The sequence below is a fragment of the Bombus pascuorum genome, chromosome 6 (assembly GCF_905332965.1).
Source record: "Bombus pascuorum chromosome 6, iyBomPasc1.1, whole genome shotgun sequence".
Taxonomy (NCBI): domain Eukaryota; kingdom Metazoa; phylum Arthropoda; class Insecta; order Hymenoptera; family Apidae; genus Bombus; species Bombus pascuorum.
The window spans coordinates 467,998-484,197 of NC_083493.1; the positions used below are offsets into that span (position 1 = coordinate 467,998).

At 33.3% G+C, this 16,200-nt stretch overlaps 1 protein-coding gene across 1 annotated transcript in view; it reads right to left on the bottom strand.

The window, feature by feature from the left end:
* LOC132908344 (HIRA-interacting protein 3) overlaps positions 1-16,200 on the bottom strand; it is an 86,252-nt gene that overhangs the window by 35,756 nt on the left and 34,296 nt on the right. The window contains exon 2 of the mRNA XM_060962288.1: positions 6,615-6,926. Coding sequence (XP_060818271.1) covers positions 6,615-6,926 — 312 coding nt within the window. The remainder of the gene's footprint in view (positions 1-6,614; positions 6,927-16,200) is intronic.

Sequence of the window (16,200 nt, forward strand, 5' to 3'; positions counted from 1 at the left end):
AGTATATATATTTTATTCAGAAATATCGTCGAAAAAGGAGAAATGTGGTAATACGATATTGTGGTACAGCGGTTATGGTTAATAGTGATATTACGTATGTGCATGTTCATTAACTAATGTACAGGTAGTTTACAGAAATTTGCCTAAAATTTTAGAAACATCTAGTATTTAGTATGTAATGTTTTTTAAAAATAGATTCTGTTATTTTATTTTGTATTTTTTAAGAAAATCTAGGAATCTCTTACAGATTCAAGAAATAGGAAAATGGTTTTCACACTCACACAAGCATATCAGTCTCAGCGAGAGCCTGTCATTCGGAATCAAGTTTAACCACTGTTCATTTCGTTGAATCGTGTCGACCGCTTTGAAAAAACAATGGCTGACCCAGTTCTGAATCGAGGATCAATTTCGAATTCGGTATTGTGCAAATTCAACTGACTTGCAGTTGATCCATTCGCGAAATATAGTTGCTCCGAATTTGCACCGTGAGCAAAATCGTTAATTATACAATTATTATTCAATAAAGTATCCTCGACTAAACTCTCATATCAGTATAATACATCTTACGATGATAAAAGATATCACTTACTGTTTTTTGCTTCTATATTTAGTATATAGTTTTTATATATATAGTTCTTATAAAAATATTTCCGCGACTATATTTGGAAGTTTCTACCGGAAAAATTAGTTTTCTTTGCGATCGAAATATCGAAAAGCTGGAAACGAAGACAAAACAAGAAATAGATTGACGGATGGTTGGTCAACAAGAATTAAAATCGATATTTAATTATCGGCTATCGCGCTGTTAAATGGTACATTTCTGTTTTTTTCCTTTTTTCATATTGTTCAATGTTCGTAATCATTTCATTTTCGACCTAGCAAGACAATTTTATGCACATCGTTTACATTTATTTTTCTTTTGTTACATATGTTTTACTCTTCCTTTTAATATTAATCTTTTCTCATTTTCTCACCTTATCGAAGATAGATGTTTCGTTAATAATTATATTAAATATGAAATTTAACTTTTTATCAACTAAAATTCCAAGTTTACAATTATAATTGCATCGAGAAAAATATTCTAATCGTATAGAGAGCAAGAATATTCTTATGTCTTGGAATTAATTTTGCATCAGTTAATCAATATTAGTCGATCTCTGTTAGTCAATCTTTGTCAATCAACTTTCCTGGATTTACTCTATGTCAACGGATGTCTATGAATTTCTGTGATTTTAATCTCTGTGAGTCTGTACCTATTAGCCAAGATTCACTCAATCTCTTCCTCTTCATAAGAATAAACATTGCTAGCGTATTTTTCTTTTTACGTTTTAAACAACGAATAAACTTATCTCCCATTTTTGGCAAGTTATGTAATATCCTCGATTTTACACATTCTATTTGTACATTATGTCTGAAGCAAAACGTTGAAATATCGTGCGTCTTATATTCCACAAGCTTATAACATAAAATTACAGTCAGAGATGAAATTAAATTTTCATACAAATACGGTCTGTCTTTGTTCTATTTCCTCGATCCATGCTACGAATATTACTCGATATTATCAGCCAAAGTATAAACTTTGTGTTTTCTTATTCTTCATCCTTGCATCACGAAATGACATAGTACACAATATACAATTGATCAATTTTAGGCGATAAAATATGGTTGACATTCTAATGGGAAATTACAAACCACGCAGCCAAATAGCATTCGTGGCTAAAAATTTCTGAGTAACTGTATCGTTATTAAAACGATTCTCACTGGTCTCATTCCGTACCGTATCTGTAAATAAATATTAAGTGAGATTCGTATTTCGGTCAAAACCATTCATGTTTCATCGAGAACGGTCGTCAAATTGTCTAATTCCGATTTCGTCATCACTAGTATTTCATTATCGCTAATGGACGCTGTTACCCTACATTATTTCACGGTGCTCAGCCTGTCGGTTAGGATTATTTCGCGTTTCTTGAACCGCAAAGTTAAAGAGGCTTTTGCTGAAAATTTTCTATTAATTTTATCTTTTGCGAAACGACGAGTGACTAATTAGTATCGTGATCAAAATCATCATTGTTTATTGTTTATTGCATACGGGAATAATCCATTGGAATATACAAAGTTAATATATATATTTATATATAGAAATAAACATTACAACTATTTACAACCAAAACTAAAACTATAATACAATGATGTACGGCATAATGACTTTCTGATATGTAAGAAAAAGATTCAAGAAATATATCAATTGCAGAAAATACATTATAAATATTAATGGTCATGCGATTTATGCCGATGCGATAAGCAAACTCAGTGTTACGCGATTGAAGATAAATAGAAAATTTCATGGTACTGCAGAATTCTCATTGGAATACTAATTTTGAATCTCTCCGTAATATCGAGGCGCTCTACGAGATCAGTAAACACTCTGCGTACAAATAGGATATGATGAAGCTTTGTTTTACTTTCCAATGTTGTGAAACCAAGGATATGAATTTATTAATAAATAAAGTGGCACATCAAAACAGTGACAAGAAAATTTTACCGAAGGTTCATTACGATGTACAGGGTGTATAAACAGTAAGTGTAACAACCACCACAGTGTAATTTTACGCCTCTGGGTCAATGGACACTCGTAAAAGAAGTTCGTGCACAGTTGACCTTGATTGAAAATGATCTTCGAGGTCAGAATTATTGTAACGTATTTCACTCAAAAAGAAGGAATGTCTTCCGCAAGCAGAGATCTGCCACTATTCCTATATTCTCAGATATATTTTACGAGTTAATTTGTAATTTCCTGTTTTTTCGTATATAGCACGCTACTTTCTCATTAAATGTGAATATAAATGTAGACACATTGTGAATAAAGCTAGTTTAAGAATTATTAAAACTTCAACATTCTTTTCCGGGAGAAAGGATCATTTGCGACCCATGATTCCTTTGAGACTTTTGTTCATCGTGATGTATAAAATATAACGAAGTAGCAATGAAAAAAGATTTTCTCCTTGATAATAATACTCAACGTTAGTTTTACACGAACTTTTTTCTACAAATCTCCATCGATCTAGAGTCATAGAATCACGCTACGGTGGCTTTTACACTTACTTTTTGTACCCCCTGCACATATATGTGTACGTTTACATAGACGATATTTCTGCTATTATTACTATTAGTAATTTAATGCCGCTAGAAAAAATAATATCGTCGACATTAACGTCGCCAGATTTTACCACGATTAAGTAAAATATGTCTTTTATGAGCAAATAATTATACGCAAACGATAGTGATCCATGGAAATAGAACTATTTTAACTAGTGGTATAGCCACTGCTATAAGCAGGTAGTGGAATAAATGATAGTTTGTGAAAGCAATCTTCCAAACGTGATGATGTATCGTCATGAAATAAGTATTGAACTTTTATGAAAACATTTTTCGACTCGTTGTCAGATATAAATTTCACAATTTGAGCTTACTTGTATCCTTAACTTTATTATTACAATTTTTCTAACCTCGATTAAAACCATTTTGAAATTTCTAGAAGTTCAATCTTTATCTTTCATTAAAAACAATCGAAATCTTGATCGCTTTAACGCGTAAATAAATTTCTTCTATAATTTCCCTGGAGGAGGATAGCGTATGTGTAAATTAAATTTGCAGGCAGCGACACAGGTGGATCGTGTTACATCGCCGATAAAAGTTTGCTTTTACCGGCGGTAAATTAATTCACGTTAACTGACGAGCAAAACAAACGATATAGAGTACAATCAATTTTTACGCGAAAAAGCGAGATGGTGGACGAGAATATAATAAATCGTGCAACAATAAGTTGCCATAAATCATTGTTTTAAACAATAATATCGCGATTAAGCTAGATATATAAAACGAAGCTACGAAATCGAAGTACGAAATTTTGAACTTCAAAAACATAAATTCTTCCATTTTTAATAATGTTATATCTATTGAATAAATTAAACGAAAATTATTTAAACTGTTAGAGGATATTCGCGTGTCAACGATGATGTACTTCTAAGGTGCATCAAAGAGACGTTACTTTACTTTAATAGCATTTGCAACAAATACTTTGTCTGCGTACGATGGACAATCTTGTGTCATATAGAATTGTTTGGGAAGAGATTGAGAGGGTTTAAAAATGATAAAAGTACGAGAGTATTTTCTCAAGGATAAAAGCACCCAAGAATAGCACGAGTTTATTCCAAATTCAAAATCTAAAAATCTAATGCAATGCATGCTTAAAAGATTTGGCCAATCTTTGTCAGGAGAGAATTTTCTTTGTATAATTTTTTTACAAAACATTTTTTAATATTAATTAGATGGCATACACAAAATTTCGTTATATCAGAAAAAAAGGTTATTGAAATTGTAGAATAAGATTAAGTTATGGATAAATTAATCAAACGGGGCATGACAGTATAAATTTTCTATAGGACGAAAAACAATTGCCGGACGAGCGCCAGATAATTAATCATCGCGAAATAAAGTTACACAAAGCACAACCGATTTTGCAAACTGTCAGTGTCAAACTTCTCCAAAGTTATTCACTTTATATGTCTCAAAATTGCAATATACCTTTGACATTAAATGTTCCATCGAGAATATCCATCGGCCACGAATCTTTACACACTGTCATAATAATTGTAATAATAAGAAATCTATCCTGCGTTACCATTACGTGATTGCCTAACCGAATATTTACGTCTGTTTCCTGTCTCAGAAACGTAGGTAGGATCCTATCGAATATGTAAATTTCCGGGAACGTCGCAAAGGCGAGCTAACCGTGAAGATCTGGGTCATGAAACAGTCCTGAAAATCGCAAGCAATTTTCGTGGAATTTCCAAGATCCCAAGTCAAAATTCAGCGACGGTAACAACCTTTAGGAATATTTTCATGACCCTCGGGGAACCGCTGCCGAGAAAACTGCCACGCGAGGAGGAGAATGCCAGCCAACTTTATGACGACTCTCGTTTGCGGACTGTCTTCTCTATGCACTTTACGAACTACAAAATTTGATCTCGTATATAACACGGCTATCGAGCGTGATGACATCGTTACAGAAGAAAGAACAAGTGAAATGTAAGCATATGGTTCTTCTAAAGCTTTCTCTCAAATCCTCTTCGTGACCTTTTTTCACTGCTGACAACACTACGATATGGTTGTATGATCTGACGAGTACATGATATAGCATAGTTTGTATTTAAAAATACGATAAGAACCAATTACCAAATTTAATTTAACATATTTAAAAAACTAAGATCGTATCTATCGTGCATGAAATTTATTGAAAAAAGATATTCGTTTAAATTAATACGACACAGAGAGAAAAAGTACAGTTTACTAAATTATAATCATTAAATTTGTCGAAACATAGTTGGAAGGCAGTGAAATGAACAAATAAGTTTTCGAGAAGTTTTCTCATTATCGAATGGAAATAAAATGGAAATAAAAAATTAGCTAAATTATTATTTTTATACTCGTTGCAAGAAATAAAGAGTCGATGGTGATTCCATCAAACAAATAACGTCCCATTGAAAAATAAACTTTCATGGTGTTCTTAATGGTGAGAAGGGTGCGAGTAATAGAAATTATTTTGTATTTATTACGGGAAAAAGTTCGAAAATGATTAGTTTCATACATATAACAATAATTTCTAATAATGGTGCAATGGTGAAAACGAATGAAAATATTGGCAATTCCATTTGTCTATCTAAAATACGATATATGTATGTCGGAATTCTATCGCGACTGACCTGATAAGATGCACGTAAAATTATGAAATCGTGGCTCGCATAAACTCGAAACTGACGAGCTGATTGTATGTGGACAAATATATAAGTATATATGCAGAGTGTTTAGATGTATACAGTATAAATCACATCTGTTTGTTATGGTAAATACTTTTACAATGTAAACATTGTGCGATCGAAAGCTGAATTTTGGAGAAAGGATGAATTATTTCGATAACGATGAACATACCACACATTCGACGTTCAGAATTCAGTAAATCGGTTCGTATTAATATTACAATATCAATGGAATTTCAGAAAATTATATAAACTTTTAATGTTGCTGCTTATTAAAATCGTTTGCAATTTTAAACCTAAATATGTTTTTAAAAATATAGCGTATTATGTAAGTGCAACTACTTATTTTCAATTCTGAACCGTTACTAATCAAATACATATATACGTACTATATATATATAATACTTCAGAGTTTCGAATTATATCGATTTATATTGCTTTTATATTTATACTACATTTATATCGATTTATATTCGATCTATATTTATCTATATTTTGATAGAACATGAACGAGCGAAGATGCTACTTTAACCTCTTTACTTTAAAACCTACGGTAATGCATCAAAATTATCCAATATCAGTGGCACATCGTTATATAAAATACATATAACGTAGAATTATACGAGATATATGTACATAGTAGAAAGGATGTTGGTAAAGAGGTAAAACTCTTTAGCTCACGAGGAGAAACGAAGAATGTTTTCAAGGTGACTGAACGAGATTGGCAGGAAAAGGAGAGTTCTAAATTAAAGACATCCCTTTTGGGAACGATTTCGAGGGTTCGCGCATGACACTCACCCTTGTCGTCGGCGCGGAACTCCTGCTGAAGTTGTTCTTTGGTTGGCTCTGAGTTTGATTTGGTCCCCGTCTGCTTTATCGAGGATTCAGTCTCTTTCATACTCTTCCTGGCGTGATGGCCACGGAAAGCTGCTTGTATCCTGGTTGCAGCCGCTTCCCTTTCTTTCTCCGTACCCTTCTCTTCCTTCTTTCCCCCTTCTTTGCTCTCGGTCGAATTTTTCGAATCTGCCTCCTTCTTTCCCTCTTGCGACTTTTTTTGTGAAGCTTCTTGCGACTCTACTTTCGTTGAGCTGCTTTCTGCGTTTGAGATATCTGAAAATTCATCAATAATTACTAACCGTTGTTGTTAGTGTTTTCGTAGCTTACATTTATTTTTAAAGACTCTGAGAGACAATATTTTAAAAGAGTATTTTTATCGTATTTTTCTTTGTTATGGATATAATAATTAGTATATATACAATTCTAAGAGAATTCCGTGACTAAAGGTTGCGAATATTATTAATGAATATTATTTCGCTTAACAGTTTCAGAGAAATAACTTCCGCATTTTTGCTCTAACGCGTTGCTCATACATATTTCTCGATTGAATACAAAATTCTTTCGATTATATAAAAATTCTTCCGATATACGTGTATCATTTTATTCGCGACGTGTGTTTCTGACGTATGTGTAACTACATGAACGCGCACTGTCAATCAAGGGATTTAATCATACGCTCCAAAATGCACGTACGCATACGCAATTCCCTTTGTACTCGTGTTTCATATAGCTGTCTTGATTACACTTGATTAAACTCCGAGAATCGGTAGATACTCGAATTCTCAGTTTTTCCACTTTAGCTTCGTACGAACTATCATCTACTAACTTCCATTATCGATCATGAAATGTACATACACAAAATTCTCTGAATACCTTATTAAATAAATTTCATAATATAAAATTAGGAAGCACATTTTTTCAATCAATTTTCTTCTATTCCAAAATATTCAAAACTTAATAAAATGAAACGGAAAAAAGGAACTTTAAGCTCTATGATAATCCTGTCTTTCGAGTTAACGCAGGTTTATCTGTAAGATAATCGGATATCTCTTTGTACGTATAAAAGTCCTAAGATTTATCTGAAATAAAGAATACGTATATACAATATGTGTGTATATAGGAAGAGATATAGATTACCCAGTATTATGAACGCAAAAAAGAAAAAGAAGAAGAAAAAAGAAGGAGAGAAAGAAATGAAAAAGAGAAAAGGAACATTGTACCTAGTCGCGTGAGAGGCAGAGAAAGAAAGAAAGCTGTGAATCATTGCTAGCGCACAGTTAGTGACACTTACAGACTCTACATATACGTACACCTTCTTTTTAACTACGCGCCTCTAATTACTAGGTTGGTCGTGTTTCGTGCAGGACCTATTTCGAGACAGCAGTTCGCTTTTTCGCAGGCTGGCGTATGCCTCAAGGAATCTCTTTTACCTCGGAGGAGAAACGTCCAATATTAACCAGAGAAAGGAATGAGCGAATTAAAAATTCAGAATCAGGAAATTTAAGACAGATAATCGCGATGCCTCCAGCTGAATTTCCTGGAATTTTCTGCTACAAACTGTGAAATATAGGGAAAGCGACAAGAGTATGAGTTCTTCAACAGAAAATAAAGAGATAAGCTAGATCGAATAAATTAAAAAAAATAAATTTAAGGATATAATGTATCGTTATTATCAAACATTATTTATAAATTTACAACGTCGCAAAGGTAATCCACCGAATGTAAAACCGTCGAAACAACAGGCAAAGTAGAAGTTATGGATGACAAAATTAAGATTCTCCAAGATTAAAAATTGGACTTAATTCTTCAACTGACATGCATCTCGACTACATAAAATCAAGAATCGGAACACTTTATTGCTTGTAATTAAAAGCTATGCGGTGTTGCGTTTAGTAGGTTCAAAAAATAAAAGTGACCAATTTATCGGAAATTTATCAAAATAAATTCTGTTTATTAAACATCGATTAAACGTATTTCGTTTGGTTTCGCTAATTGTTTAATCCCTTAAGCGCTAATGCTGCGTTAACACGATATGTCTGTCTATAAATTTTCATATAACTATTCGCTGTATCTGATATCTAATCCAATCAATTTTCTTCTATGTAATACTTGGCATAGAGGACGACGAATCGTCATTAACTAAAATAAAGGTCACGAAACAATATGTGGTGGATATAAAGCAGCCTCTGGATTAAGGACCTCCAGATCAACTGGGATAATTAATTGTCTTACACGTCTCATCTTCACCTTCGAGTAATTCGTGGTTTTCGCAAGATGAACGCGCGATATTAGAAATTACTGTTTTGAGCTCAGGTTTACTTTCGTCCTTCGTCGACTAACAAGGATAGAGACAATTAAAGATAGAAAGTGGAATTCGGAAAGTCGCGTAGCCACATGCAATTGAGAAAATTATTTCAACAATTGTAAATAATTGGTTTTATTGGCAAACTAACTGGCTTCGTATTTCGATTTCTACTCGCTAATCAACTTCAATAATTGGCAAATGTTTGCTTCAGGCTTGAAAATTGTTTCAGTTCTAAGTAGAAAGTTCAAAATATAATACAGGGTGCGCCGTTAGAATCCGGACAAAAGAAGTTTTGTGCAGAAAGTTGTTTATTTAAGTCAATACACAAAAACACATGAAAATGTTGTTATATCTCATTTAAAGGGTCCTTGCTGAGAACTTTTATTCTATGTAACCACCCTCTGCCTCTATGACCTGCTCTATTCTTGCTCTAAAGCGCGAGCACGCTGACTTCAACTGGTCGCGTTTAATTGTCGCGAATTCTGACTCGATAGCAGCTCGTAGGGAGTTGACGTTGGGGTGCCTGCATTTATTAGTTTGTCTCTCGATAACGCCCCACACGTAATAGTCCAATGGGTTTAGGTCGGGACTGTTAGGAGGCCAGAAATCTTTCGACCAAAACATGTCCACATTGTCAGAGAGCCAATTTTGAACAAGATGACTTGTGTGAGCAGGTGCGCCATCTTGTTGAAATAAATACGGCCTTCCAGAAGCCGTAATTTCCATCCACGGCTTTATTACTGTCTTCAGGACCTCCAAATAAACCTCCTTTGTGATTCTTTCGCCTTTTTGGAAGAAGTGCGGAGGCATGACGTCGCCCTCACTTGAGACAACGCTCAAAACGTGAACACTTGCTGGAAATTTGGTTTTGCCCACAACAAAATTAAATTACCGTCGATCTTGGGTAGCTAAAGAATTTTATAATTTCGACCGGCGTTCTCCCGGCGCGAAGACTTTCTATAATCGCCGCTCTTCTATCGTATTCCGGGTTTTGCTTAACGAGTTCTGTCATTTTGAGGTTATAGAAGACTTATTGACATATTTAACTAACTTCAGAGTCAATCAGCACAAACATCTGAATTCTAATATGGTGGGAACTACAAATTGAATTCTGTCCGAATTCTAACGGTGCACCCTGTATAATTGATAGTATAATATTTATTGGCACGTAAAGTTTTGTAAAATATTTGACGAGCTAGAGTTCGAGCGATGGTTTTTAGTTGCATCTGAAAGCAAAGATACAGGCAAAACGAGACGAACGCTTCGTAGATTCTTCGATGACAAATTCGAAAGCGCTCTCTGCGATGGAAAAATCGGCATAAAAAATCGCGAGCATTGAATGGCGACAAGATTTCCTTGATATCTCGGTCGCGAATGTTTCTCCTTTATTTTTTGCATTTCGTTGCACGCAATCATGTCCTACATGATTTTTCTTACCGGTAGTTGTGCCCGAGATCGTCGAATGCCTCGGAAACCAGAAATCCCATAACTTTTAACAAAGATAAACGCAGTCTAATTTACTGGAATTTTTCGAAAGATAAAGTAAAATACATCTAACATATACACCTACCTTCGTCCGATCTGCGAGTATATTTACTATCCATAATGACCTAGTCACGATTTGATGATAAAATTCTCTGTAATTGCAAACCGTTTCTCGTAAACTAATGGTATTTTCAAATTAAAGAAATTAACATTGCGATGGTTCCCTCATGGAATAAACACTTTAAGATTAATCTGATTCTCCTAATTTAGTTGGTCTTCCCTTTTTAAACTAATCTACGATATAACATCAGCTAGTAAATAATATTATTATGTACAGCATCAAATTGCTACTTAATAATCTATTATAGCACTTTGCGAATTGTTATGAATAAGATAGTATATATAAAAATAAATTAAATACTATTTACACCATTCGTTTGTGAATAGGTAATAACGGAGAGTAGGTCTATAAAAGGAACTGTTAAAAGAACAGTTCGACATTGATGAATTATTCCAATTGAGAATTTATAAGCGACAAATGCTGGGTACTGAATATCGAATTCAGTTGCGTACCTATTAAGTACGATTGATTCTCGACGGCTTTTTAAATAAAATGGTTTAAAATATAAAGCTAAATACAAAAACAAAACATTGTTTAAAGAATAAAATTACTAGTGATGCTTTTAATCAAGTATTTCCAGTCCTTTTTTGACAAAAATATTCAATCTTTTACTCGAATTTTTTAAGTGTTGTATATCAAGAGAGAACATCGTAACGCGAAACATTTGATCGCTAATCTACTAAATAAAAGTATTTATTGAAATCCAATTCTTCCAAATTTTTCCAAAATATTCAACAACAGATTTTAAGAAACGTTCGTGTAAAAGTAACGTCGATACAACGTATAGACTCAAGAAGAATCCGACTCGCTCCATCGCAGGCATAACAACCGCCTGAACCTTCCAATTTGCAAGTCGATTCTTAAGAAAATTTTCTTCGGAATGCATAGAAAGCGGTCGATCTCGACCAAAAACGGCAACGTTGAATTTTACTTTCAGATGCCTCAGGCTAATACATTTGGGTAAACTGCTTGCTAAATTACGAGGAAGCCTCTATATTCTACATACTACCAGCTAACGAATTAACGTTTCGAACGTCGCGTCATGTTGGCGAACTGCTTCGATCGATCCCTATGGAATACGAAACAGTGTGCCACTTACTGCACATCAAATACCCTACTATGCCATCCTATAACGAGTTTTACGACACGATAACACTATACCAGAAGATTACTTTCATACGATATCAATATGTCACGTAAATTGTATTATTTGTAGGAAATTCGATTTCATCCGTCGAGCGTGAGAGCTTTCAGTCACATAAATCATTTTATCTTTCTGTCCTTTGTTGGAGCAAAATAAGGTAACTGAGTTTATTGCATGTATTTCCAAAGATAAGCTAAGGAATACCTGCACGTGTACTTTCTTAGACAGTATACATCGAATATTGGTAACGTTTCGATTATACGATCCGCTTCGTGTCCATGGGGAATGATTCATAGCTCAATAAATTTGTTTCATGGATTGCTACAATTCATATGTCATATGACGATTTAATCTCGCGCGTTTAATATTAAAATTCTCAATAGAGATATTATTCTAAAAGTCGTTTACGAAATTTACTAGCTCCGTTTCAATACAACAGAAATATCGATTACATATCAGGTTTGATAGTTGGTGAAGTCCGTTGAACTGAAAGAAGTTAATGAAGCTAGAGTTCGGTTCGACATTAATTAACAAACAGGCATTATCGACACGGCGCGACGTGGTGACACGGCTGTGTGTTTGTACGTAAGCGTTCGAGATCAAAATGCACGCAGCTTTGACTAATTAAAATCCAGATTAATTAGGAATTTGAATATTATAATTTTTCCTAAGAAATATATCGTCACTTTGTGGATTATTTATATATTTAGCAATTAATATTAGAAAAATCTAATGATTATTTATTTTGTAGAGTTAGTTTTATTTGCCCGGAAATCTTCGATTTAAAAAGCAAATCTGCGATTTACGAACATGTATTTCTTCAGATATTTGTGAAAATTGAAGTTTTAAAGCAGAGGTATGCAAATTCGAGTTACATCAGGTGCAAAGTTATACAGATTGGTTGGAAATTCTTAAACGCAGCAAATTTCTCGAAATGCGTAAATACGTTCTAGAGATAACTGACTAAGACGAAACGAGACGGCGAAGAACAAGGAAACGAAATGAAATTTGTTCCTTAATCTGTTTCGACTAAGGTATAATATAATACCTATTAAAAGTTTATGACCATGTAATTGGAATATACAGATAGAAAAACTGTCGAGAAAAGTGGGATTTTCTTTTACTTTTTATTGATCGCGTTTAACCATTTCAAATTATATTATATGTAATAGAAAATAGGGAGCTTTTGAGAAGCAAAATATAGAAATGAGAAATGATGTATGACATAAGTACTACTTGATATTTTATGATACAAAAAACATTTTTGTATGATTAAATTTATTTAGACGTAGCTACAATTTTCCAATTTACGTTAACCCAAGAAGCGAGACACTTTATCCGTAAACATCACGAATCGAATAACGTCAAACAATAAACAAAAAGGATTAAGCACGAGCCATGCTGAAAACCAGCGAATAACCGTGTAGCTTTTCAGCAACATTCTACCTTTTGCCAGGGCGAAAGTTCATCTTCGCGTATTTAAACGAGTTTTAATTTTTCAAGCGTTTCCCTCCTTGTATACCGGGCGGTGAGAAATTTCCCGATGTAGTCGACGTGTAGCATTTTCTTTTCATTTCTCTTTGCCTCTGCACAATACTTTGTGACTATGATGAACGGAAAAGAAAGAAAAAACGTCATCGCCACAATCTTTATAATTCATTCTGGCGCTCGTTAATCTAGCTAGCTGGTAGCTGTTAGGATGTTGCACGCGGTGCTATAAACGTAGGCCATCATACCATAGCCACTTTCGTTTCAACAAAGCTGCCTAACGAAATATTCTCGCTTGGTCGGCGAGATTTTCAACATCGATGATCCGGAATTCAGCGTGCAATGTGTAAAAGTAAAAATACGCGTACCACGTACGAGAGAAATGTAGCGTAACTTTTAACGGTACCTTTACCGATCAATCGTCGCTCCTTTAAAAAGTATTTATAAGACTAGCAATGATCTCATTTTCCTGTCATACCTCGTCGATCATTAGCGATTGAATCAACATCGATATGTATGTATACGTTTCAAATCGAAATCAACTACGATATTCGAGTTATTATTTAGCAGTAACCGCAGCTGACAAGTCAATTCCAGATAAGAAATGGGAAAAAAGATAGGGTAAAGATAGAGAATCGTTAATTTTATGCTCGCGCTCGTCGCAAGACAAACTTTGTGCAACAGAAAAGATCTGGCATTCTTTTTCATTAAGCTTTCGCTAATGAAACGTATATATGTATTGTATGTATATATTACATGTATGCATAGGTAATATTTAAGAGTTTATATAGAGTCGCACTAGGTTGATCGCGAAAGTAGTTTACAATCAAAAGGTAACTTGGTGGCGATGCGAAAACCATAGGAATAAAAATATGTTTGTTTCAGTGATGAATGTTATGTAAGTTATGTGTTTGTTGGATTTCTTTTCTTTCTTCCATAATGGAATGCAGTGGTATAGCGTTACGCATGAATCTTTGGAAGTTAAAACGACAGTGATTTTATTGCATTTTCAGATTTTACTGCCAATCGTAAACACGAGCAACCACATTCTCAATACAGAAACGACTTCGATAAAGTTTATAGCGCGGCTGACGTAGAAAATTGACTGAATAAATTCTCAAATAAATAAAATTTTTATCGAGTTATGGTCATGTCAGTGATACTAATAAGTAGCTTTAAAATATTCTTTAAAATACTACTAGACAAAAGTTCTCGGCCATCTTCCTTAAGATAGATAGCAATGCATAGCTCAAAAATTGTCAACGTCGTATAATTTATTTCAATCGTTATTGCACGAAACGTGTCGTTTAAGAAACGAAACATCTCCATAAAGAAATTGCAAATATTCATTTTTAAGAAATAATTCGTTGTAAAAGGAACGTAGGTGTGAAGCCATATACAAACAATGTTTAACATGATTTTTAAACAGTATTAACGATCACGGCATTAAAAGTACTTACCAAATACTCTTAGTACTTACGAAACGTTCATGACAACGCGAAATCTAAACATCTACCTGGTTATACTATAAATTTTCGTGCAAGAGAACCAATTCCGCAGTACCATTTACTAAACGGCTCAACGACACTTTTTGTAATTATTGTAATGTCATAACTGGACTGCAGATTTTTATGCAAATATATATTTTTATGAAAAATTGATAATAAAATAGAGCCTAGATATAAATTTATCTTATTTTTAGATGTTAAGCAACGAAATATTCGCTTTGCATATTTTCCATATTTTTTAGAAGCATATGCGAGCATGATACGCAATATTATTAAGTAATTTCAATAAAATCAATAAAATGAATATTTTACTTTATTTTATAATATTTCTTTTTCCATTTTCTTTCGCCGTTAACCATTTTAGAGATATGTCTATGAAAATATCCTGTATATCTACACAGGTTCTTGTATTATACTTTAAATTACAAGAAAATCCGCAGTCCAGTTACTATAATTTTTAAATTAACTATAAGCTATATCGCAACCACGTTTAATAATGTTAGACTAATTACCATCATAATAATTTAATAAAAAGAAGCAAAAGTTTTTTTAATAGGAAAGAAATGAAAACTTTTAATAGAAACGTTTAATAGAAGCGGATCGCATTAACAGAAACTGCGCGGCTATTTCATGTTTCGTTCTTAATTGCATCACGTGATCATTCACAAAGAAAAATTTATTTTAACCGACTAAACGATCCTAAGTGATAGTGTTGATATTTTAAGAAATTCAATTACATTACGTATGAAATCCTATGAATTATAAATTTATGGTAAATTTTGTATTCAGTGATGGCAATATATCAAGCGGGCTGACAAACGCATCACATTATGCCATATGAGGATAGTAAGATAAAATATTTGGGACGCCATTAGACACTATGGATATTTATTATACTATTACTACACTAAACTATATTTATGCAAATTCGTATTTTTATAAACAAACGTAAAATAACGAAATCTACAGATATTTTTTTGGATTTTCAAATTTCTCATAAATACATAAACACATCCGCAGCCTAGTCATCACCCTGAGCATAATTGCCATAAAACGACTTATAAAACAGTTTCATTAAAATTGATTCCCTTCATTGGCATGTTTTTATCACTTTTGAAAGAGGTGTCCAAATATAAAGATCTATAATGAAGGATTGTCACGTGTGTTTCAATAAATGAGAAATTTACAACTACGGAATATAATTTTATCGTTTCCGCGACGGTATCAGGATCTACGTTATCATATGAACGTATCAGTGGGTTCGTAAAAGTTTGACAGTTCGACATATGGTACAAGAAAGATGATAAAGGATATATTGGTTATTGGACATTTTATGATGTGCATCTTGCTTTATTAAAATCGTAAAAATTTTCTTTAAAAGGATCCGAATGAAAATGTAATTGCGCTTCATTAAGGCGTATGTGCACACTTTAAATTCGGTAAAAGAGTAAATATATGTACATATTATAAATATATAATAAATATAGATAGAAATT